The sequence below is a fragment of the Mastacembelus armatus genome, chromosome 13, assembly GCF_900324485.2.
Source record: "Mastacembelus armatus chromosome 13, fMasArm1.2, whole genome shotgun sequence".
In the NCBI taxonomy this organism is placed as follows: Eukaryota; Metazoa; Chordata; class Actinopteri; order Synbranchiformes; family Mastacembelidae; genus Mastacembelus; species Mastacembelus armatus.
In genome coordinates this window covers 21,937,060-21,964,385 of record NC_046645.1, presented here as the reverse complement: position 1 = coordinate 21,964,385, position 27,326 = coordinate 21,937,060, and the positions used below count along the sequence as shown (strand labels likewise).

At 36.2% G+C, this 27,326-nt stretch overlaps 1 protein-coding gene across 2 annotated transcripts in view; it reads left to right on the top strand.

Annotated features, from left to right (window-relative positions):
• cntn5 (contactin 5) overlaps positions 1 to 27,326 on the top strand; it is an 88,625-nt gene that overhangs the window by 42,418 nt on the left and 18,881 nt on the right. For both annotated transcript variants that reach the window (XM_026330313.1, XM_026330323.1), the window contains 7 exons: positions 6,628 to 6,723; positions 9,790 to 9,993; positions 14,479 to 14,581; positions 19,511 to 19,692; positions 22,006 to 22,142; positions 22,300 to 22,429; positions 24,947 to 25,091. In XM_026330313.1, coding sequence (XP_026186098.1) covers positions 6,628 to 6,723; positions 9,790 to 9,993; positions 14,479 to 14,581; positions 19,511 to 19,692; positions 22,006 to 22,142; positions 22,300 to 22,429; positions 24,947 to 25,091 — 997 coding nt within the window. The remainder of the gene's footprint in view (positions 1 to 6,627; positions 6,724 to 9,789; positions 9,994 to 14,478; positions 14,582 to 19,510; positions 19,693 to 22,005; positions 22,143 to 22,299; positions 22,430 to 24,946; positions 25,092 to 27,326) is intronic.

Genomic DNA, 27,326 nt, shown 5'->3' with positions numbered 1-27,326 from the left:
AAAAAAGGGACAGAGACTTTTCCATAAAAAATATAATTTTGTTTAGACCAACAGAACCAAGTTATTATAATCTTTTGTTTTATTTTCATCTGCAAATATATATCCATGTGTTCAAAAAAAGTGAGCATAAATTAAGGGAAGACTATCCTAAATTGAATATAAACCAGTGCACTGGCAGCCTTAGATGCACAGATGGTAAAGCACAGACACACACTTCACCATAGTTCTGCAAGTTTCTGAGGGACAGAAGCTGCATCTTCACATGTACCCTCATCTGTCCTTTTAACTGGCCCTGTAGGCAGATCTTTTCCTCCTCCGCCTATGTCCACGTGAGTCTTAAATCAGTATGTAAAAAATGTCAGTTTAAACCTTTTTTTCTGAAACAATTTTGCCTACATTTTTGTACTGATGAATCAGTGTGGTGTTTGGACCTTCTTTCCAGTGAATTTCATTTCTTAAACATTAAAAAAAATAAAACATTAAAAAAAGGTAACTTTCTCTTACTTATCTGTTAGATTAAGATGACTATAGTTATTTCTTCTGTTCTTAAATGACAACAAGAGAATTGCAACTTGTTTGTCACACGTCACCTTCAATCAAGCTGCCTTTGTGCAAAATTGGATTTTCTTGTTCCAGTACCTGACAGGTCAGTCAGCATCCTGTTGTTCAGGGTGTGAGAGGGACTAATGTAGAAAGATGCAACACAGACAAAGTGTGCCAACAGGTATTACAGCAAAAATAGCCTATAAATGGCTATAAAATTCTGGCATTATTGTTGAATTTATTTAGCTTTTCGCTTGCAGTGCAGTACAGTACCAAATGTTCAGTGGCCTGGGGATTTGGAGCCACAGACCTAAAATATCACTCACTGAATAAGAATGTGTGGCTATCTCAGCTGTACTTTTGAGTCAGCAACAAAACTCACATCTCACCAACTGTTGTGATAAGATCTGAAGAACCAGTCATAAATGTCCAAGTGGGAAAATTCTTATTTATTTTTTTAATGATAGTATCGTCATACTGTTAACAAAACACTGAAGCAAATATTTGTTTTATATGTTTAAATATTGTTAGTAATGGAGATTAAATTCGCAAAATACAATGGGTCATATAATAGTTTGTAGTCATATAATTTATTGTACTAAAATAATTTTAAGAATCATAGACATTAAACAAGCTGCCTTATTGGGGTTGTTTGCTAAAATAAGCTTCATTTACCATGAGATATTGTTGCCTGTGTGTGTGTTCAGAAAACCTGTTCATCTTTTCATCCATTGGTCTGATTTAATTTTTTTCTAATTTTATCCATGTCTCTTTAGCATATGATGTGACACATTTGTGTGACTGTTTCTTCAGCTTCAGATCTGACAGCATCGATGTGTAATAGTCTCAGGCTTAGTCTAGAGCAGGGGTGGCCAACCCTGGTCCTCGAGAGCCACTGCCCTGCTTGTTTTCCAACTATCCCTACACTACCCACTGCTGTCAGAAGCCCTGACTGGCTGAACACACCTGGTCCAGGGATAGTTGGAAAACAAGCTGTTTTGTTCTTTCAGTATAAGAAGTCGTGGATATTTATCACTCAACTATTTCTTCCCTTTTCATGTTGACACTGCACATTTTCATACATTGACACTGTTGTTGACTACTTTAACTAGTTCAGATACATCTGAGTAGTTTATTGACTCAATAACTGAATATTACAAAGAAATCGGTTTTAATTTTATTTGTTGTTAAAACTTGAATGTTTATTGAGAGATCACAATCAGTCTGTTCATTACAAGTCTATACTGTGCCTGCTATAAATTTAAATTAGAGCATGGTAAATTGGAGAGGTCTGCAGCTCAACCAAAGCATAGGTTCCATGTTTCATATCCTGCAAATTCAGGCTGGTTTCTGGCCTCAAATAATTAGCTGATGCTTAAATAATCGATTAACCTGGAGATTTTCAACATATATAAGAGTAAACATCCATTGTTTTCTCGAGTGGTACATTAGTGAATAGTGATTGTACTCAGTGTACCACTGGAGAAAACAAAGAGAACATCTCTTTGTTTTCTCCAGAGAGAAAGTACCACAAAAAATCCCTTCTGATGAGTTTACTTAACCTCTTAACCTCCTAAGAACAGAGTTTTACTTTGTATGCATTTGTATTTTTTCCTAGCTAGGTATATTTGATATTAGTAGTTTGACATTAGCAGGACCTAAGAAGTATTAAAACTAGGCATTCTTTGAACAGGAAGTAGTCTTATAAAAAATCTGTCCTTTTATGAGGACATCATTTTACTGCATAAAATAAAGTCACCTGTGTGTAAAAATAAAGTATTCCAAAAAGTATAAAAATGTTTATTTCAATCCCTGAAGATGGCTGTGCAAAACAGAACTGCAACCAATCCAACACGTTTAAAAGCCTTGTGATTTGTTCAGTAACTTATTTTGTAAATGTAAAACCAAACGCAAAATGTAATCGGTCAATATGGGGATGCACAGTTTCAGAAGGTTAAGGAAGTTTAACAGTGGGGTTGAGATAACAGTTTCACGTGAAATACAATGAGAAATCACATCAATTATACATGTACTGAAACATAATTCTTTTGCAATAGTAAATTCAAACAAATGGGATATGTATGGGATCACCTCTTGGATAATTTTTTGCAGACAGAAGTGTATTGGAACAAAATAAAATTATAAATCTTCAAAGAGAAGGAGTTATCAAATTCTGCAACCACACTGGTGGCTATAGTGACTATAGTTCTGCTTAAACCGTCTGAGTTTTTCACGTTCTCAATTTTGGGATGGCTAAATGTATTTCAACTGCAACTCAAGTTTACATGTTTGCAAATTCTGATTGTTATACATATTTTAGATCTCACCAGTGGGATCTCAGAGAAAGAACGACTCATTCAGGACAATAATCACAAGCTTCACACAATGGAAATTTAAACAAGCAAAAAAAATCTCCTGGAGTCTTGTATCATGAGCCCCATAACATGCAAAGAAACGTCTGACATTGAAAATGTGGTATGTGGTAGACTGGACCTGTTACCTGATCGACTGAATACACCTGATCTAGGCAATCAGCAGTGGGTAAGGAGATCGTTGGAAAACGAGGAGGTAACTGGCCCTCGAGGAACATGGATTGCCCACCCCTGGTGCATTGTGTGTGTGTTCTCATACATACAATACAATTGAGATTCTGAATGTAGAAATTTTAGGTTTGTGCTAAAGTCTGGTAAAAAAAAAATCAATTGTTCAGATTGGACTACATTCATTTGGGCCTGCTTGGCCTGAAGAAAATTTTGAAATTATATGTCAGTGCAGCTCTCCACTACATCCTCTAGTCCAGAGGGTTGCTATGTCAAGCTGGCATACTGAACACAGCCCTGTTTCAAGCATGGAGTCAGGGGAGAGGTAGTGTGGACCAGCCAGTGTGAATGAAGAAAGGTTTAGTTCTCTATACTCTGTCCACTGCTCTTGTACTCTGCTCCAATGATGTTTCAGTAGGATGTTTTTCTTTCTCCCTTTGTTTTAAAATTCTGAGCTGCTGAACTCACACTTGAGCTGTTTTTCAGCCGTGACTTTGAAGGCAGTAGGCAGAAAGGATGTCTCTGATCTTTTTCCCCAAAGAGTTCTTCTATCTCTGCAGACACAAGTCTGGTTGAGGCTCAGGTATCGAGCCACTCTGAGCAGTACAGTTGTAATGAAATTAAAAGGATGCCTTCACTTGAGCACTGGAAGCCCCACACACATACCCCACTCTGAAATGTTCTGCAAATCTGAAATGATCAGTAGTTAATGCCCATTTATTGTATTCATACTGATATTAAAGTAATATGCATTGAGCACCTGCTCCTGTGCTTGCTCTGAATTTAGATTTTAAACATTTATGCAGACATATGTTGACATGTAATCTTTGAGGATGCGTTAATGGCCATGCTGTTTTTACATTATTAAAAAGTCATTAATATTGAGTCACTTACATAACGGTAATTTGCAAAGAGAAGGGATAGGTCAATATGAGATTAATTTGAACCTCATCTCCTGGTTCTATAACATAAACTTGCTTCTAATATTGATGTCTCATTGTTGAATGACACCTTTATTTGTTTATTTTAGACTTACATGATAAGTGATCATTGCAATGGGGCTTCTACAATGCACTTCTCTCTTGACTATCAGACAGTACCGTATGTTTATGTAGGTGGTTCTGTGATTTTCATTTTTCCTTTCTCTGTTATGGTCGTTATTACTGCTCAGTGTTGCTCCTGCCTGAGATGTAAAATGAAAATGAAAGTGAAAGTGACTTTGTGGCCAAGTATGGTGACCCATTTGTGCTCTGAATTTAACCCACCCAAAGTGCACACACAGCAGTGAACACACACCCGGAGCAGTGGGCAGCCATTGCTGCGGCGCCCGGGGAGCAGTTGGGGGTTCGGTGCCTTGCTCAAAGGGTCACAGCTCAGTTGTGGTATTGAAGGTGGACAGAGCGCTGGGTTTTCACCCACCCCACCGACAATTCCTGTCAATTCCGCAACTTTCGGGTTACAAGTCTGACTCCCTATCCATTAGGCCACGACTGCCCCCACAAATGTATAATTTGCAGTGTGTCTGGACAGGTTTTACCAGGAATGACCTCCCCTATTACAGAGGGTTCCAGCAACAAATGCAAAGGCCTCTTAAACAGGATAGGAATAAATAATGATGAAAATTACATTCAGTATTTATGAAATTAGGCAAGCTGTCTAAGAAGACTTGTGTTTCAGTATGTAGCCTGGCTGAATAATTGATGAGAAAGCAATACATGTATAAGTAGTGCAGTCATGCAAAAGAGCATTGGTCAGTATTCCTTGCAAATCACAGCAAAATTGCCAGTGTTAAATCAACACTAAAAAGTGACACATATTAACACTCTCAGAGTTGATTTAACACTGGCAAATGTGCTGTGTAGATGTTTCAGTCCTTATGTTACTCATTTTATTCTTCCCCATTTTATCAATACTTGAAAATTCTATTTGGCTCGTTCTTTGTTTTCTTAGTAAAGCTGAAGTAGCGGACATTGATCAACAATAACTCATGATTTATGTTTGAATAAAAAGTGACAACGAGGTAGAAGGAAACTACACTGACAAAAAAAGACTGTGGTGAGAGCTGCTGTGAATCAATATTGAACATGGTGACAATCAGTGACTCTCCATCTCTACAGTCTAGTGGCACATTGTTAGCACAAATAAATCAACACTAGTCACACATACCAAATGGGCCAAGATGATGGGATTGAGTACCTCCAGGATAACAGTCCAACACAACTGATTAAAAAAAAAAAAAAGGCAAGCCAGATAAAACATTAGAGTATGGACAAGTCAGCAGACTCCAGTTTGAAATCCAGGGTATACAGTATGACAGCCTACTCTCCAGGTTGACTGTACTGACAAGGTGCAGAATTTCACATGAAATATTTATTCTTCCTCCATTTTTTTGACATGGATAAGCTTATTTTTTTCTTACTGTAGACTTATTTTAAATTGGTAACAACCTTTTTTGGGAAGTATTTCTTCTGTGTATGTTTTAGCATATTCTGAGTCAGTGAGGATTGCTCTGCATATGAGCATAAAAAGTTAACAGACATAGATACATTAACTGCAGCTCAGTGCTTTCTTAAGGGACAAACAGATTACACGTTTAGAAAAATAAAGAAAATACATGTTGAAACTATGTGCTACATTTATATTTTTTAAATAAACCATGATTATTATGAAATGTTTCAGCACTTTAAGAGAAATTCAGGTTTCACACCTCACTAAGGTAATTGTAAACACTACCTCTATAAGTAATGGAATGAAAGTGGTGGAAACACAAAGACCTGCCCTAGGTTAGCAGATGTGGCTTGATTTCCACACTTTGGCATCGCTTCAAGAAGAAATTAAGCAGGCCGTAATAGATTCCAAAAGCCTGTAGTTATGGGATTTCAGCTTAAACCTGCTTTGTTCAACTTTCACAGAAAAATACCCAGGTAAAAACAGAGACTATGATATTAATACATTCAAAATAATATTGGTAAAGGTATTTTTCAACAAAGAATGGAATCATATTGGGAATGATTGCAATTCAAATGATATAATTAATATACACACTTATTCATTAGGGAGGATTCAGTGTTTTAAATTGATTCCCCCAAACAGCATAAGAGATCACAATTGTAACTAACCTTAATTCAGGTCATTTAAAGTCTAAAGATTAGCTGTATGCTTACTTAACAATTTTAACTTGATTTGTTTCCTTGTCTATCTGTTCTATCCCAGTTATTTTTATGTGACCATTCTGAACGTCACATATAGTGTTATATAATGCATTTGGTACATTATATGAAACATTGTTTACCAATGTTGGAGGTACTGTACAGAAGTTAAGGTTGTGTTGGTTGCAGCGGCCAAGGGGCATGTAAAGTGTTCAACTTTGATGCTGTAGACCTACAGGTCTTCTTTTTTGACAGACTTCACCAAGTTCTTTAATTTGAATGCCTTGAGCTTCGACGATTAGTTGAAATAATAGCTTTGTAGCTCCTTTAAATTGATTCTAATAATGTTTTTTGTTGGATGGGTTACTGAGAAAGACTGTTGCGTACTCTTCCAGATCTTGGTGCTTTCAGTGGGAAGACGAGAGGTGGGGTTTCTGTGCGTGAAGGCCAAGGTGTGGTTCTCATGTGTACCCCTCCTCCGCATTCACCCGGTAAGAGTTTGGCATTTCAATCACAGCCAGAAGAAATTTTCTTCACTACCATTGGGATTGTCAGTAAACTCATCACTATTTATCACAATTTTTATGACAAGTAATAATGTTATTACCAAATATATGATTGTATTTTTTTTTTTTATTTATGGCATTATTTTTTGATTGGTTAGTTTTTGTACTCATCCATTTTCCTATCCATCCATCCATGCAGGTCAAATGATGAGTGTGAGAATTTATGGCAACAACAGAGCCAGAACACAGATTCTCAGAGATCAAATTTGCTGGGTCATTAGAAATGAAAAGAATTTTTACACAGCCAATTCTTTCACATAGGCAGAGCATAGGCACCTCTCTTTAATGGCATATCGTGAATATCTTTCTCTGCAGTTGTCCTCTAATGTAAGCTCTTATGTGAGCCATGAATCACTCTGGCTTTCTGTTTGCATCAGCTCTGTCGTACTGCTGCACTGCACCCAAGGGAATGTGTGCCAAGTGCTTTTCGGCACCCATTTCTGGATGTCTTTTTCCATGACATGAAAGCAACCAGGAGCAAGTGGCAGTATAGCTGATTAAAAAAGACAAGATTAAGGATGAATTATGCTCAATTATTGACTGATTAAGTGTAGTGGTGGATGATTCTTATCCATCAATATTTAGTCCAGCTGTTGTCCTCACTCTACTGTAGCTGTGTATAATTTTCACACTGGAATTGCAGCTGAAACTATCATGCACACAGTACATAGTTTTATTTTTCCAGGTTAACCATGATTTCCTCTTGAAAGCGATGTTTGACAGCAAATTAGAATCAAATATTGGAGATGATATAATGGAATGAGATCAGCATAGTTAAATTGTGATTTTCAGTGATTTAATGTTTGTTAAAGTCATGCAGTAAAACTCACCTAGGTTTCAGTCATGATATATATAAGTAAACTCACTCAAGCAGTAAAAGTGTAATTCAGAAGAATGAGATTTTACATCAGCATTATCATTAAATAACATCAATATCAAAAGTCTAGTGTAGTGAAACACTGTAGTGAGTCATTTACTGCTTTGCTTTCTTGTTTTAATTATTGAAATGAATGTTGACAGGTTATCTAACCAGCATTTATGAGCCATAGACAGTAAACACATAAGACTCCATAATACATAAAAGATCTGAAGTGACACTTGAGCAACGCAGAACATTAGTGTTACTGCAGTAGCATTTCACCATTTAAGAAACTGCTATCAAATGTTTTAGAGGTTTTTCAAATTCCCTCTTAGTCTGTTTTGGTATTAAAATATATTTCAAGTGTTACTGCAGTGAAAGTTGCTCTACCCACCTTTGCAAGACGTAGATTATTCCTAGAATATATTATTAGAACATTTAAGCTTAATTCTTAGTTTTAATGTTTACAATGACACAATAGAGGTAAGATTATAATTTCTTTAACATTGTTGACATGAAATGAAAATGTGATGAATGCCTTGGTGAGACAGAGCATGTCACTACTGAAATTCGTATTATGTAGGGAGTGTTCAGCAGTGTTTGGGTTGAACTGGTTGTGAGAGGATTCAAAGACATTGAAATGCCACTTAAATTAGATAGGTCTCATGAGTGAAAATAATTTGGAATCACTGAGATGTGAAAAGTTTATTATCTTTCATTTCATGGTTTTGAGCGCTTGTGATCAGTTTTTTATATGTGTCTTTGGTAAATAGGGTTTTATTTTTATGAAGCTAGAATATGATGACCAAGAAATAAAATCTACTGGAACTCTCATGTCTCCGATAATGCAGATGCAAGTTTGTTGGGCACCTGGCTTTCATTAATGCTTTATTATATTTTAAGCAATCAATATGTGTGTAGTACAGGTCAAGTACAGTTGGTGTAGCTGCAGAGTCTAGAATAGACAGTGCTTCCCTTAAGCAAATGATGCTGATTTTTCAAATTAATCTGCTGAGATACAGTATTTGATTTGGTTTTCTAACTTTTTGCAGCCACTAACTTTGAATCCTCACTGAGTGTTGACATTATTTCAAATCTTTATGTTTTGAGCATTTTTGATATATCAGGTAGTATTTTTTTACCCAGACAATTAATGCTGTGAAGACAATATAGCTGCCTATTATGGATGTACAATCGAAGTGCTACAGTATGAAATAATGTTAAGCAACATTCAATAGATTAATTTGTTGCTGACTTGGACACTCCTCTTGCTGTAATATATTGATGGATGTGGGCATTTAGAGCAATACACAATAGGCACAAAGCCAACAGCATGCTGTCGAAGTCTGCTCTATGTTCATCATATTCATATTAATTCAATCCAGCCATCAATCGTGTTCATCACCCATGTCTTCCTATTCAGGGTCATTTTGACAGCTCTTTCTGCATCTTTTTTTTCTTTTTACCTCTTTTTCAATCCTGCATATTTTTTTGTACGCAAGTATAATCTTTCTTTTATTCCAATTTAATTTGTATATTGGCATGCCTTGTAAAGAATACTAAATACTTAAGCACATTTGTTCTGCCAAGTCTGCCGGGGATCAGCAGTTTAGATCCTACACTATCACATACCATTCATGAATAAAATATAAACGTTTAACCTATGTGAAAATAGCTTTATAATCTTTCAGTGATTATTAGCTATAAAGTCGGACATATTTTCTGTGCTGTCTTTTTAGTTGGAATATACATTAGTAAACAGAAGACCACTCGTTTAGTGATCCTTAATTAAAGTAATTTCACATTAAAATAATATGCATATTAAACGCCTCTTTAAATGTTAACTTTCATCTTTTTGGTGCTGCAGCATTATTTTGCTAGATTCCTAGTACATACTAGCAGTGACTTGTTGCTGCACAGGTCCAATATACTGGTATACTACTTGAATTAATATTGTTTCATACTGCAGGTACTGAGCAGTGATTAACAGTGGGATTATAATGTGGTATGAATTATAAAGAGTTTTGATTTACTGCAGAAACATATACATGTTTCAGAGACCAAATACATAGATGAGCAAAAATATGCTTTGCATTTTCCTAACCTGTATGGTCCTCCCCTTGCTTTTACAGAGATTATCTACAGCTGGGTGTTTAATGAGTTCCCCTCATTTGTTGCTGAGGACAGTCGGCGGTTCATCTCCCAGGACACAGGAAACCTGTACATTTCGAAGGTGCAACCTGCTGACGTAGGAAGCTACATCTGTCTGGTGAAGAACACAGTGACGAATGCAAGGGTTCTGAGCCCTCCAACACCTCTAACAATGAAAACTGATGGTGAGACTCACATTTATAGCACCTCACATGATAGACCCTGACTTCTATTAATGACCTCAGTAGACAAATCTAATGGAAACCACAGTTTTTGCTGTCTGTTCATTTGTATGTGTGAAAATGTTTGTTTTTATTTTTATTTCTTTAGATCTAGCACAGTGCTTCCTCTCACTGAGCTTGTTTAGCACAGATGAAAATCTAATTGCATGTTTTATATTCTGCTGATGCATGATATTGTATCATAATGTGTTTGAAGAAAAAATTTCAGCTCAGATAGGTTAACAACAATAGGGCTGCTTTCGGCTTTGCCTCATGTTAGTGGAAGGTATAATGAATTCCATATGCACTGTAAATAGATAGTGAGCAATGCTTTAACATTAGTGTGGGGAACCTTCTTTGCTCACAGTGTGCTTTGGTGAAACTGGCCATCTGGGAAATCATTTTCCAGCATAAAATTAACTGAATCAATGGCCCTTGCTGTGGATGGGATTTTGGTCTTTTATACTAGCCTCTCAGGAGTCATGCTGTGGAGCTGTTTGTTGGATTCACATGTGGGTTTCACCTACAGGCCTTTTACATCTGACTACACAAAGAAACAACCATCACTTCACACAGGTGCCTGTCATTGTCAAGGTTTCAAAGAGCCACTGAGATTTCATCCTCAGTGAAGGTGTGAAAGAATCACTTTTGTTTTCACAAATGTTGCAGACAAATTTACCTATTAACGGTTACATCACTTCTTGCTGTGTATTTGTTTAACCTTCTATGAAACAACCCTCAGAGACACACTTTTCATACAACCATGCCAAAGTGGTTTGCATCTCTCATTAACAAAATGCATTGTACAGTTAAAACAGCATATTGTCTGCTTTGACTGTTAGAATTTGCTACAAGGTTAGACGGTCACTTTTTTTTAATGATGAGTGATTTGCGGATTCAGTTTTGTAACATCCACATTTTGATATGTGGCTGTGACATGTGGGCTTAGGGACAGCACTCTCACCTTCAGCAAAACATGGCCAAATCAATTCTCTACAGCTGTAGGTCTATTATGTCAAATAACGTCTTGGCAAGTCTTGCTCTGCAGATCCCATGATGTTCAGCAACCCTTTATTGTTCATTTCGGTCTAAAATGCCAAAAATTACTTTGGCACACGTCACAGCAGACATCCAAATGTTTCTATGCTGTGTGCGCCGTCAGTCATTGGAGTCTGACCAATCAGACACTGCAATCTGTGCCTCAGTAAAAGTGAATGATTATTACACAGTAGACAGTTCAAGCTGGATCTGTGTGTGGCTCACCACTGTCAGTTCCAAACCTGACTCTCTTAATCAAAACAAGCATCTGAGCTCCATTATACCCTGCTGGAAGTCATTGATCGTGAATTCGCAATGCACCTTGAGTTGAGTGGGGCTAAGCACTGAACTCTGGACTAATGCACTGTTTTGAAACAGTTTTAAACAGACTCATCTTAGAAACACTCTGCCTTTGATTTATCTCTTTGGTGTAAAATAGTGCATAATATTACCATGTATCACAACTTTAAATTGTTCTGGACCAGAATACATGTAAAAAATATATTTGTTGATATTATTATGAATTATTCTACTACAAGTTGTTCACAGTCTCTTACCATTCTAGAAATGTGAGTTTTTTTAAAGTTTGTTTGCATCACTAGTGTAAGAGTAAAGCTGTTAGATATTTTCAGTTGTGGAGAAGTAAACAAAATGTCACTGACATCTGTAAGAAAAAGTCTTCTACAAGAAATATACATCATGTATATAAGAAAAAGCATGTATTGGCTTTCATCCATTCTTTTTACTTACAAATGAGTTGTAAAGCTTCCAGTTGGACTGCAGCACCAGTGGTGTTATTAGTGCCATAAGACATTTTCTCTCTCCACATGACAGTATCAATCTCTGTGAAACATAATGTTTGTGGGCACATGCCATCTCTACATGGACTATTATTTAAGACCTTGGGCCCATTGCTATATTGGAAATTTAATAACCAACATATTTATAGTGGTGGAGTGAAAACATCTCATTTACGCTTAATTTACTTGGAAGTCTATAAATTCGCCATATTACATTAATAAACAGCATAATGGAAATCTCTGGACTAATAGGACTGCTACTGCTACTGCTACTAGTGCCTCTAAAAAATTGAATTTGAATACTACTCTGAATGTGTTGTGTGCATTAAGAACATGTAACAATTGCAAAAGGTCAATTTTTACCGCTTGCAGGTTGAACTGCTGCCTAATGCTGAAGAAGAAATGCTTTAAAAAATGTAGTCATCAAAAATCAATAATTAAAGTAACATTACCAGAGATTGCCTGAACTATTACAACCCTTTTTTTTGGAATGTTAATCATGTTTTTTGTATAAAACATGACTGTACTGCTGCTGCTGAATAGATGGAGCATCAGTGCCTTTAGGGCAGCTTTTTCGGTGAGTGCTACAGTGCGACAATCAAATTACAATTAGGGAGACCAGTGTAGCTGTCCATGAATTTGCTGCACCAATTCAAGTGAATGGAGATGAAGGAAGTAAGTGGGAGCTGTTATTAAACTATTACCATTTTACTATTGCATTGGGGAAAATGGAAATGTTTCAATTTAAATGTTTACATTTATGACTATTACCATTTTATATTTTAAAGTGTTCTGATATAAAACATGTAAGCCTAAAAAATATTATGTTTTTCTACTTTATATTTTCTGATTGAAGTTTCAAAAGTTCTCTTGCATTAGTGCTTTGTAAAACATACCATGGTATCATGTTATTGGATTGTTATTGGATCAGGGAGCTAATAAAACATTTTTTCAGTTATTAGCTTGGAGTCCCAGCACATTTTAGGACAGGCATCATACCTTAAAATTGGTTTGCAGAAGAACAAAGCACAATAGAAAAATATAATTTTCATGTGATTTGTAAATGAAATTGAAACATAAAATATAAAACTACACTAAAAATGAGGGTCAGTAATATTTTACTACACCAAGCCTTCAGACATTACGCTATCAAGTCCAACCATTGAGACTGAATATTATATTGGATATACTATGGCATGAGCCAATGAAATACTGCAAATTCATTATATGTGAAGGGCTGCTTTGGAGCCATAAATGTTGAGAATGAGATTGAAATTGAAAAGTTCTTTGGAACAAATATCATAAAACTGCTTTTCCATAAGTAGTGGGCCACAATTTAATAACCCCACTCCTTCTTTGCAGCATTCATTTTATCACATAAAAAGTGTCAGGTACATGTAGAAGGTGTAATTATGGTTTCTGAAATGTCATGCTGGTCATTTGTCTTGCTGATCTTGTACGTTAGTGCATCTGGAGCAGCACTGCATATTGTTCTTGTATGTTTTCATGTGAAATCGAGCAGGTGCTGAGATAAGCCATGAGTATCCTAGTGGGGTTCACATGAAAAGCATATGTGTAACATTCTTCGATAGAGTCAAACACTCATGTAATATTCATATTGAAAATTCCATTTAATAAGACAAATAATAATAATTAGATCCCAAATGAAGGGCTTTTCCTTTGTTAGTCCAAATTTGCTCAATGTCAACTGACATATTGTATTGGCAAATGGATATAAATAGTGGCCTTAAAGTACAGATGAATAAACAAAGAAAACATGTCCTCTGGCTCTGATTTAAAGTGGAGGTGTTAGTCACAGTGGCATTTAGCAGGACTGATAACACGTTATCACTCATGTCCTTTGCAATGTGTTTGTGAATTGTAGAGTGGATTACTAATTCTTGAGGACAATGCACTATTCTTCCATGTTGTCACAAGAAAATATTTGGTAATACATCATCTTAATGGTTTGTTTTTGTGTTAGCATGGCTTTTTTAACTTTTCTACAATTTACTATACAGTAAATATTGTGGTTGTACAAAGATAACAATATGCCATCTATGCAGAAATTTAACTCAGGGTAATTGGCTGTTTCCAGCTGAATTCAACTACATAAAATAATAAAACAATATTAAATGTTATCTAATAATATGTAATTGTATACATGCTTTAATCCATATTTTTTAGTCCAAAGATCAAAAATATAATTCCTCAGTTTCATGATTATGCTGTATTTGGTTCAAACAGTATCAATAGCCTTATTAGTATAGAGTGAATAAAGTAAATTTAGATATTGGAAAGATATACCAGATGCTATGCATATTATGCAATCCACCTGTACACTGTGATTTAATATACTGTGTATTTTGAGAAGCCTATGCATCCTGATGAATCCACAGGAAGTTTAAATTTGCTGCTGCATTTTCTTTCTTTAGTGGTTGCTTATACACAAGAGCAATAGAAAGTGGGTATCACTATTATTGTCACCATGCCCAGTCTCTATGGAGCACACTGCAAGAAAAAATGAAGATGATGGGAAATGGAGGGTAAGTGGCTGTTTCAGTCTGCTTAGTTCTAATGTCTGCAATTCCTCTTTCTTAACCTTTTGCAGGTGTCATGGGTGAATATGAGCCCAAAATTGAAGTGCATTTCCCTACATCTGTTCTGGCTGCCAAAGGAGTCACTGTCAGGCTGGAGTGCTTTGCTCTAGGGAAGTAAGTAAACAAGGATGCATTGCACAAATATGTTTATTACTGCAGTATCATATTAATCACCAGAAACAATAAACTACATCCTATCATTGCTCTATTGTTGGGAGGTCCCCTAGCTAATACTCCTTGTGTTTTTTTTGTCTTCCTAAATTACATTATTCCATTACCTGAATGGGAACCAGGCATATCTTGTCTTCAGGCAGGATGTTAAGTGAGTGTAGAGAAGTGCACCATTGTAGCTTGGCTGTTAGATGGCATGTTAGTGCATGGAAGGAGGACTGAAAAGGGAATTCAGCCCTTGGGAGCCATGTGTTCTCATAATTGAGAGTCCTAATGTATCTGTGTTTTCTGGGTGCTTTCGGGGTCTATTATGAATGTAGAAAGGTTATGTCGATGAAAAAAATGAAATATAATAGATGTCTGCCAGGAGGGAAAACATACTTCTATCCACAGAGACTAAAATCCAAAGCACTCACCACAGTTACTGAAGTTGGCATTGGTTGCATGGTTTATACAATTGAATTTTTTTATCAAAGTAGTAGCAATCGCTGAACTGTAGATAGGCTGAACCAAAGAGGAAGTCACCTTTATTTGTGAAATTTAAACATTCAAATCAAAAACTATTGCAAAACAACAACATTTTTGCATTGGTGCAATTTTTTATCATCCCTACTCCATTTTTGGAATTTGTAATTATTTTGCATTAATTATTCATTAGTGACTCCAGTCTTAAATGCAAACAGTCTCTAACCTACAGGCGACGAATTGTTTACCTTGATGTCCACTAATAAGCCATAATCCATTTTATGACAAGTCATTTCCTAAATATGCAGACTCTACATTATAATCTCACACCCCTTAGTTTTTTTTTTTCTATCGAGCTAAATATAAAATTTTGGATGCTTGTGTCTACAGTTTGAGTCTGCCCTGTGCATTCCTAAGTGAAGCAATTTGTGCATGATGGCTTTCAGTCAGACAGTGATCCCAGTGACTTACCCTTTTATGCACAGATGAATGATTTATCAATGGACCCTATTAAGAAATGCCAGTCTTTATATAACAGTGAAAATGAAGTTAAAATGGGTTTTGTTCTCCTGTTGATCAGTATGTATGATGGCACCACTTTCTAAGACAGGGCAGAGAAGCGCTTTATGTGAGAATGCCAAAGCTTCTTGATGTAATTGTCTGTTGTGCTATTTGCCAGTGACAATACTTTGTAGGCCAGAGTCAAGGACAAAAGAGAGAAATGAGACAATGAGAATGAAAGAGAGAGCAATAAAATCAGTCTTAACTAGAATGAATTTTTCATTAGTCACCTTGTAAATGTATTTATTATAATGTCTCCAAAACTGATTATTAATTATTTTCTAACTGCAATGCATGAAAATGAATGAACTCTCTGTAGAGTGAATCCCTGTTTACTGTTGTGCACTGTGCTTCTGATGTCTGAAGTTGTGGAGTTGTTACATACATAAAAAATAAATGAAACCAAGTAAAATTTTAGCTGGAAAGAGGCATCATTAGCAGTTTGCTAAAGGGCTTTTAACATCTTTTATGAACATAACTTATATTCACATGTTTTATGTACGGCCTAATAAGACTTACCAGGCTGTTTTTCTGGGTTACATAAGAGATGTCAATATACAAAGACCAGTTCGTTAAGCAGCAGATCAAATGTACAAATATCCACTAGCGCTTAGTTAAAAACAAAATACAGCAGTGCTCACTGCTGTCAACAGAAGCACTTGTTTGATTGTTTATCTGGGTTCCAAATTATTGTCAATGTTTTTCTGGATGGAAATCTGTAGTTAAATAGTTGAAATATCCATGCTTAGTTTTTCAAAACAGTGAAGTACAATTTGATACACAAAGTAATATGATGTTCTCTTATATTTTGGTTTTGCTTATTTATGTGAAACGGTTATTCACCTAGTGTGTTTTTTAAATAAAAGATTGGATAGTTAACATGAATGATTATAGCCACCTACAGGTGATGATATACTACTTACTCGTTTTCAAGAACACAAATTTAAAACCCACAGTCTGATTTACAATTAACTATTAAAAGTGTCATGTTGTTAGTGGCATTCATTTCAAGAGATATCGCAGTATGAAGTTGTAGTTCAAAAAGACTTGTACATTTGAAAGGTTACACATTATCCTACTCATTTCCACTTAAAATATAATATGTGGCATGTGGTGGATGCTTTCATCCAAATTGCCTTAGAGTAGTGGATATACTTTTAGTTTTAGTGACCCCAGAGGGAATCAAGCTATTGAAACACTTACAGTTGCTTTACTCGCTGAGCTACACATCCCTGCAAGGACCACACTGCCAGCAGCAACAGAAAGAGCCTCTTAATGACAACACATTTTATTCTCTTGGTGATATGGTTATTGTTTTTGAAAGACAGTTATTTTGCTCAGATCTCACAGGTAAAATGTGGTTTTGTGTTTCAGGTAGATTCCCCCTTAGAAATGGTGTTGAAGGGACATTGACAGCTTAGTACATGGTGGGATAATATCTGTATCTTAATTATCTGAAGCAAACCAATTTCTCCACTACATCTTAGCATTAGATTTAATTAATCCAGACGGGCACAGCAATTGTGTGGAATTGTAATTATGATGTGATGTACAGACCTTGCTTATGTGCACATTCTTAAACTGAAAACTGTAACATCCTACTTAAACTCCATTGTGCAACAACTTCATGATGTCGTTCCATTTATTACCAATACTGCTTGCCCTGTACAGGCTTGCAGGCAGAAGCCTCTCCCAGTTCACATTGGGAAAGAAGAAGCCAAGACAGATTGCCAATCTATTGCACATTCAACACACAGAGACACACAAGCAGCAACACTCACATTTCACACCAACAGGTAACTTACAGTCACCAAACTGATTGTCTTTGGACTGTGGGAGGAAGCCAGAGTACCCAGAGAAAACCCACACAGACATGGGGAGAAACATTCATGATGTGAGGGTATAAAATACTCACACTTTGATAAAAATGGACTAGACTGCCAAGAGCTTCAGAGTTCACGAATTTATGCCGACAGTTTCATACAGAAGACACTGACAGGCAGAGTTTCTTGTTTCTAAACTGAGTAAGTATTCCCTCCTGCCTGCTGCCAGTCCCGTGGACATGTATAGGCCTGGTGCTCATTATTTTGCCTCCAAAGAGAAATCCTGCTATGGAGTCAGGGAGATTCACCCCGGTGTCCTATCCGGTTAAGATCTGTATAGTATTGTCTATATATTGTTCTGTTTTCTGGTTCATAGAGAGTTTAGTCAGGGCAAAGTTCTCTAACAAAATTCTCCTCCAATAACATAAAATATAAGGGAGTGCTTAATAGTATGTGAGTACTAATTCAGTTGTTAATGCATGTTTAGATTGTTCTTACACTCCACAGGGGCATTCGAATTAAAATGCCAGGTTCTAAAAAATAAACATATATTGTGTTTTACCATAGGCCACAGATTTTGCCATTGGCATTCCTATTGTATGGAACCATTTTTGCTTTACAGGACTATTACAAAGTGTACTATCTAAGCATGTGTTATCATACATTATAATTTGTATAATATGTTGTATTACAAACCTGCTGTGCTAACCCACAGTTTACATGCAAACATAGATCAGTATTTCTTAGGTTATTACTCAAGACATTAATTTTTAGTGACAGAACTTTATCCACAGATTCATGTGCAGAAACTTGGGATTCCAGTACCAAAAGTCTGTTCAAACTGCTGACCATTATTCAGTGGTGATGTGTGGAAATCTACAGTAAATGCAGGCTTTAAGGTAATTAGCAGTTCAAAAATACAAAGAAAAAGAATGCGTTTAAGTCAGTAGTCTACACAAATTTATACAAACCCTTTGTCCATGTAAAAAAAAACACTGTGATAAAAAGCTTTGTCTAATGCAAAACATGTTCTGAATCCTAATTTGAGTCCATTGCAGCCAAGAGCAGTTGTCACTCACAGTGTCCTTGTGAATTTAGAACAGATAAAAAAGCTCAGGGATGTAACTTTTCCATCTTGGCTAAATGATTGATGGGCTCACCGGAGGGTTTGTATGGTGTCACATTTCCATCTTTCAGAGACCTGTCAAATCTAGTTGTCATACAAGAGCCCTACTGCTACTGAGAGCACATTGTAGAAAGATATTCTCTCACTGCATGTGCAACTCATTTATCTTAAGGATCTATAGGGCAATCCATGAATAAACACAGATAGATAACATTACTCATACACTCCTCATAAAAGTCTCTCTGGCTGTAATAACCTGATTTCAATATTGGGGGATCTAATGTGTAGGTTGTTTGGTTCACAGAATTTATCATGACTGGTCAAAAGGTCAATGATTCACATGTTGAGTGCAGAACATTAAGCAGACTTTACTGTGTCAATACTTAACTTAAAATAAAGCTCTCTCTGGGACTTCTAAAATTTGTTACTGGTTGTGTTATTATTTTAAAGTATCTTCTTGTTGGGCTGTAGCTATTTTCTTTATTGATTTGTGAATATTATTTTAACTAATTATGTAAATATCCATAACAATTTCCAAAAACACACAATGAAGTGACAAATTGTTTTTTACTAACAATAAAAACTGTTGGTTTGATGTTTTACAACAGAGACAAGAGAATGTCTATACAGATTCTGTCATATTTCTTGTTTTAATACCTTATGAAGGTGAAGATATTCTAACATTTTTGTGGCAATTGGCAAATAAATTACAAGACCATCATCAGACTGACTGATTAATCTATAAGTATTTATAAAGATTAGTCCATGTTCCTGTTTTAATGGGAACAAAACATTTTCGTACATTGCAGCTCAGACCTTCAACTTACCTGTCCTGATCCTGTTCTCACTGCTGTTATTCTATATTCTTGGTCATATAGTACAATTCTCTCCTTACAGTCCAGTGCCAACAATCACATGGAGGAAGATAAATGGTAACATCCCAAAGAAAGCAAGACTTCGGAAGTCCCAGGCTGTGCTGGAGATTCCCAACATTCAGCTGGAGGACTCAGGAACCTATGAGTGTAAAGCAGAGAATCCAAGAGGAGGCACTGCTTTCAAAGGACATCTTCAGGTCTACAGTGAGTCTGAGCATATTTTACTCCTGTAATTTTTCAGTATTTTTCTGGTGTGCAGCCATTATATCTTATGGAGTATAAAAATAATATAAGAACATGTAGTTTAAACGTTCATAGTAGTTTAATCATTTAACTTTTTTGTAAATAAAATTGGTTATTCAGTTTCCAAGGACTTTTTATTGGTATAATCTTTGCTGGTGATACTGTTCTCAGTTTTAGGCTGGAAAGCTATACTGGTTCGTGTGAATTTACTGAATAGTACAGTGACTAATTATACATGCATAGCAGATAATCCAAGAATAAGTTCATCACCTAAACAAATGAGCTGTTTCTTTGAGTGGAGAGAAGCGTGGGTCTCAAGATAATTTTAATTGTCAGGTATGTTTTGTTCCAGACAATTACTTCTCTGCTTAGTTGTTTTTTTAAGGCTGTTGTGGTTGTTCGTGGTCTTTTGTCACAGATTTGCCACAATATGATTTGAATGTTTTTTTTTCCCCTAGGAGGTTTTCATATATCCATGGCTTTGGACACATACTGTGTTCTTTGAATCTGCCAAGCACACCAGTGTCTAATTATTTTTGTCACAACAAAAACATAAGTTTCAGTTAGTAGATCATAGTAATATTTTAAAATTAATAATTGATTCATTATAGAATAGTTTGGAATGTTTGGAATAATTAAGATCAAAGCTTTTCTGGTGTAGCAACTTAATGTCTACAGCTTTGCTCTGCAGTGATTTATTTTAGCACATCTTGGCTAGCCACCAAGGGTATCAACTAAAACTTTGAGAATTGCACTTTTAATCAATACATTTTTTGTATGCGTTGTACTTGTCATTATGCACACAGTGTATGGCATTTCTGTTTTGTATGTGCAGTGATTCTGTAAAAGTTCAAGATGGACCTCGGTTTTAGAATCAGTGTAAGATTCTAGTAAGATTGGTACTGTCTTTGCCTGTAATCCTAAACTAATCTGTGAGAGTGCATTTTCCCCATTCCTTTGTCCGTGTCATGTGCACAGGACCAAGATAATGGACCACCTCAGCCTTGCTACAATGCATTTCCAAGGCCTTGCACTTCCTGGCAACCTCTATTCTGTTGACATCACAAGGAGAATAGGGAGCCTAATTTGTAGCTGCCTCACGCTAAATGTAATTTACACAGGTCAGCTGGTAGTGTGAACTTTGATTGTGAGGAAGACCTTTCTGACCACAATCATTCAATCAACCCACACAAAAAAGTGTTCTACTGACGGTACCATATGCAAAGAATAGCAAAGAACGTGCTTGGCATGTTACTGTAGCGGTAGCAGGTCAGTGGCAAAGTTTCCTCCTTTCTACATGCACTGTACATGAAATTTACTGCTTTGCAATGTTTATAATTTCAATTTGGGAAAGTGTGTCATACTATACACCAATCTCCTAATGATTTTGAGGAAACAAAGAAAAACTTCTTCAAATATAAACTAAACTAAATTTAAGATTCTCACATTTTGAGCATGTGACACCAAAAAGTACAAATAAAGGTTAAAATGCCACTATGACATCTATGATACATTTGTTCCCTTAAGAAAAGTCATTTTAAATGTTATATTCTTGTGAAGTGCAGAACCACATATGTCTCAGTAGATGGAAACATGAAAAGAACATACATGCAATCTATGCAGTGTCCAATGTGGCAGAGATTCTGTAGAATCTGGAGCTAAACAGGAACCGTGGATGAAGCCTTGGAACCAAACAAGTCAACAATAAAAAAAGAAAAGAAAAGAAAAAGAGCTTCATGATTAAGATGCCCTCAGGAAAGGCAATTGCCTAGTTTGCCTATGCCATGAAATGAGAAGTAAAAAAATAAACATGATACAAAAAACATGAATCTGATTCTCATCTGTAACTGATGGTTTTTCTATTTTTGTCAACAATAAAACCCTGGGACCCATCAGAACTAGAAGTGTATTTTTTTTTTTTCAAGCCTAGTCAAAACCTTGCACTCATGTCTAAGAAAGCAAGTCTGAGATAAACTGGTTTAAACACCCACTTTGATATAGAACTAAGCCTAATCCTAGTCCTGGAGGCAAGGCTTAGGTGTTTTCTACATTTTGTACAATCATTATTTTGAACATTTTTCCTGCCTTTTATCAATGTCTGTGAACCAGCGCCTCATTAGAATAGATATGAAATTTTGAGCATAACAGGATAAAAAAAGATGTTTTATTTCATAGAGTAATTGTAATTTCTGAAGTACAGGTAACCATACTTTACCTTGTGTGTGTTTCAAGGATATATTACTTATTCTTAAGTCATTTTTTTCTATCTCCAAGCCCTCCCTCAGTGGACCAGAATGATTAATGATACTCAGATGGATAGTGGAGAAAAGCTCCAGTGGGAGTGCAAGGCCACAGGGAGGCCCCGGCCCACCTATCGCTGGCTTCGTAATGGTTTGCCCTTGACATCCCAGGTACCTACCTGACTATAGAGCACCCTTTTTTTTGTTGTTGATTGCACCATGAAACATTTAAAGTATTCCCATGAAAATACACATCCACTATGTGCGGTATTATCATGAATAGTATATCTATTTTCAGATGTAGCCTGTACTTTTTTTCTTGTTACAGGATCGAATTGAAATAGTAAATGGAGAGCTGACAATTCACAAAGTGCAGCAGATGGACTCAGGAATGTACCAGTGTGTCGCAGAAAATAAATATGGAGCCACCTACTCTAATGCTGAACTGAAGATTTTAGGTAGTTATGAATTTCGTTTATATTTTTTATAAGACGAAATAAGGCATTAAAAGAAAAAATTATTTATGTAAATTTATTGAGGAAACATTTGTGTTCTACCAAGTATGTATCTTGAAACTCTACAAAAATGAAAATCGCAGACAGTGTATTGGTATCTGAATAAGGTACCAGATGATAGGTAAGGGAGATTGAAATGCAAGTGGGGAACACTGAACTGTGAGATGTGCTGATTGGCAATCAATGGTCCCTGATTTAACCCAGGCAGTGGACGGCATGAATAAAAGAAAGGCCCTTATAGTTATAGTCAAAGAGGTGCCCGCATAGCTCATGTTGAGGAGAGTTTGGAACAGTTCTACATTATTCTGATGAGAATGAAAAGAAATTACTTGTAGGTATGGAATTATAGTAATGGGAGCAAACACCAGACGAGGGACATCAGTGGTTTCTTTGATGGAGTTTAATGATGCCATTAGGGTCTTATCCCCTCTATCAAAGCAGAGACTCCATCACAATGGCCATTACTTAGAAACCCTAGATCTTCATTTCGGACATGACTGTAATCCGGTATTTATTAGTCAGTATTTGCTAATTGTCAGTCATTGCCAACTTACAGACAAGCTTCTTACCTTTTTTGCACATAAGAAACATCACAGGAACATGGAAATGTGAGGGCATTAAAAATAAAGGAAACTTTGCTCTTCAGCCTATAAGGCTTCCGGCTAAAAATACAACAGTCCTACGGAATGGGTGTTCACTGTTCTGTGTTGATGCATTATTTTCTTCTTGTCATCTTCTATACTGGGACACATCTGGTGACACCAATTCCCCTTTCATGTTTCCCTGAGGAACAGTTTGATTTACTGTCTGTGTGGCATGCCCTTTTTTTAAAGGGATTCTGTGTCATTTTGAAAATCTTATTGCAAACAGACAAAAATCTTTGTCTGATGGTTTTCCCTAAATCAGTTAAGAAACTGTGTAAAATAACCACTGTTTAGGTGCTATAAAGTCACTGTGTAGTCTTGATTTTAATAAGTTTTATCTGAGGTGATGTGGAGGTATCTCTGCCTTCCTTAATAGTCAACAGTTACAATGATGATATTTGGTAGCCAGTGATGAATGTTTTCATAACTGTACCCCCCAGATATCTCTTTCCAGTGACCTGTACTCTGTGGAAGTGTCCACAAGCAAACACTATCAGGACAGATTACATGGCTAATAACAGTCTGCAGATGAGCAATCACTGGAGGCTACATGGGGGTAGTGGCTGCCCTCATGCCTGTGATCTTGTCCCAGATCCAACTCTTCTGGGAAGGTGGGGGTGAAGCAATAAGGGTACTGCTGCCACCAGCTGCAGGCTTGCTCCTATTTTGATTAAAACAAATACACACAGCAACTGCTCTGTTTTCGGCCTCTTTTCGTGTCTAGAGGGATCTCTGTCACTCAGGCAACTACTCAGGCTCAAAGACATGAGTGTTACAGGGTGAGGGGTCAGCCTGTAGCTACACATGGTACTGAATTGTCATTGTGTATAATGTTGGCTATAAAGCATCATTCTTGATTTGAATAATCACAGTTGACAAAGCCTTGCAGCCTGTAGATGGTCTTGATGTGTAGTACAACCTTATACCAGTACCACATGAACTTCAGTGCCAGGAGCTTTATTTAGAACATTACTGCTTAATTTAGTGTCTTGAACAAGCTATAATTGTTTATATGTTTATATTATATTTATACGCTTGTATTATGTGTTTATTATCACTCAGACAGCCTGGTTAAATATGGATTAAGAACTATTTTCAGTGCGAATCATCCAGCCATGTGATCATTAACATGATGACAGTAATTAACGATACATATTTATGTGATTGTAGTGGGTACTGAATTAGCACAGAATTAGTAGTATGGTACATTATATAGTATCTAAAAGTATTTAAATTCATGTATGTATGGAAGAATTTTTTGTAAACATGTACTTCATGTGGAAAGTCTTTGAAAGACATTAGTGTTTTGATCAAGCTGCATTTTGAGACATGATGTGTCAGGCCAAGCCCCTAGCATTTTTGAAATAATTATTTTGAAATGCCACAGTTGAAGAGGCCGAACATTTATAATTCTGTTTGTGTGCATTTTATCAACCACACAGTTATTAAAACCACATTAAGGATTTTTTACCACTAGTAGGCATAAAGATTCCTAAACAAACTTTAAGAAATAATCCAGTCAAGTTATATTGACAAACAAATATCTTTGAACCCTTTAGCAAGAGTTTAATTAACATCATCAAAAATCATTGGTTTCAGTGCTTGATCAAAAAATAAATACATTTGTCTCCAAATAAAAAACTTGTTTGGGAGTATTTGTTTAATATTAAACATAATATAATCGGTAATTATCTTAATTAATAAGAAATTTAACATGCTTGTTAAATAGCTAGCATGTGTTGACTATGATATAGATTTTCATTATTTTCATAAATTTTTTAATATGTGTATTAAAATGTGTGTTTTTCTTAAACAGCCTCAGCACCTGTCTTTGTCCCCAACCCCATACGGGTCATTGCCACACTTGGAAAAGATGTATCAATAGAATGCAAACCCAGAGCATCACCCAAACCACGGATAACATGGAAGAGAGGAGACAGAAGGATACAGCCAAATAAAAGGTAAAGCAGAAGGTCATGTTTCACTTGAATATAAGTAGCTTTGAACATACTGAATATCTCATTTTGAGTATACCTGTTAGAATGAATGTTTGTAATAAAGTAATGCTAGTATACTGAGTTGCTGATCTGTGAAGTTGATTGGGAACTAGTGTTCTACTCAAGGACATTTAAATACAAAGCACAGATGTTTGCCTGCAAAGGTTGGCCTCAAGGTCATCATATCAAACCTTAACCCAGCCTCAGAGGGAACTCCTCTTTTCAGAAGAACATGTTAATAACAACATCTGTGCGTATGTTGTTTGCATGGTTTAATATAATGATTGTTTTTAACTGAAGGTACATTTATAGATAAAATAACTAGATGGAAATGTCTATTGACTAAACCTGTGAAACAAATGTCAAACATACATCATCAAACTTAGAGATATTCATTTTGTGCCATGAAATATCAATAAAACAGTGATCAGCCTTGTACCCTGTATTGTGCATCCAAAATATTTGTTGGAGGGAATGTTTCAGTGTTCAAAATAAAACCCTTAAAAAGGTTTAGACTTTGGACGAGGATTAATTGGGATAAATTGTGTACATTTTCTTTTAAGACTAGATTTGCTGGAGCTTTTTGTTATAAAGTGTTCGATGTTTTTTTCCTCTGCACAGTTTAAAGAACAGAATTTTATGAGAGAAAGGTAATTGCCCTGTAAAATATGTATGAAGTCATGAAAAGTTTGTCTCCTTCAATATCTTTATATTGTTTTTCATCATAGTTTCATGGCATAAATTCAGGTGTTATCATTCCGGTTCAAGCCCTCAAGGAATTGTATACATGGCTTGTTGTAACACATCACATTTTCATTACTGTAACTGAAATTAAGTGTCACTGCTAAAATAAAACACCTTAGGTACTGGCAAAGCTCTGGAGACTCATGCTCAACCCCATCTCCTTCTCAGGGATGCTGACAATTTAGACCATACAATTGCATTTGGAATTCACATGCAGTTTGATGCATCATCTTTTATGAAAAACATCTCTCTGTTGCACCTTGAGGGTGCTGAGCAAGGCGAGGGTCCATCAATCAAACTGAGCGACACTACTGCAATTATCAGTCAATGCTGAGCTTCCCAAGTTTTGACTGAGAGAACAGGACCTTTGTTTATCAGCCAGTTTATTCAGCAGTCTGTTCAACAGCCTTGAAGCGAGGGCAGCTGGTTGTTAATCAGATCCTAAGTGCCTTGCTCCCTCAAACAGGAGGCAAATCTTCATATCCCTAACAGCTGGATGGGTACAAGCAGAGTATAGAAGGATTAGTTTAGCATGGTTGGTGCGAATCAGCAAATTTGTTCCATTAAAAGAAATATAATCCTCAAAGGAAATTTTAGACTGGTGTATGGTCTGTTTTCTATAAAAGATATGGTTTCACTGGAACTGATGGATGGGGATAAGTTAGTATGTGTGGTGCCCTAAAATGGTGAATAATGACCCAGGCTTGTCTGGATCTGATAAAGCCTTAAGGTATTTGTCAAACCCTTGCAAATCTATTTTTCTGTGTTGTTGGTGTATACCGCAGAGAGATTCATACGTTTTCAAAAACCTTGATCTAGTTTTTATCTAACTTTAGATAAAGTCATGTCTTAAGAGAGCAGAGGTTGTTGACAAAATATTGGCAAAACATTTAGTCAATGTTTCTCAAAGCCATTTATCATTTACTATTTTGTGCTGGCATTATGTATGCAGTTCCATAATCAGAAATTGTAACTTCCTCTGGTGTTGTTATACACAGTGTTTCTATAATATAAAACTGGATCCAATTAGAGTTTGACACTGTAATAGGATGTTTCTTGCAAGTTAACACCACTGTTGTGAATTATTGAACTGAATAACACTGTGTGTTTAGGGGGAAGGGTCATTGCTCAACTGGAGATCAACCTTGTGAATTGGTGATTTCTATCAGAAATAAACAGGAGGAGCTGTGGCCTTTCAGGTCTTGGCCAGGGTGACTCCTGAAAAGATTTTCTGCCATTACCTATAGTGAAGTAAAGAGTTTATGGATGGAAAGACATTCTATTCCTGGAAGAACAGCAGAGGAATCGAAACAGCTTCGCGTTTATCTGGCATTGACAGCTGTGCTGACTTAATGAAGGTTTGTAATTAACATGGATTTCCAGTAATGTTCAGGGCTTTTGTCTCTTAAATAGAAAGTATTAATCCCATTAGTTTGAAACTACGTGGCAGACCCA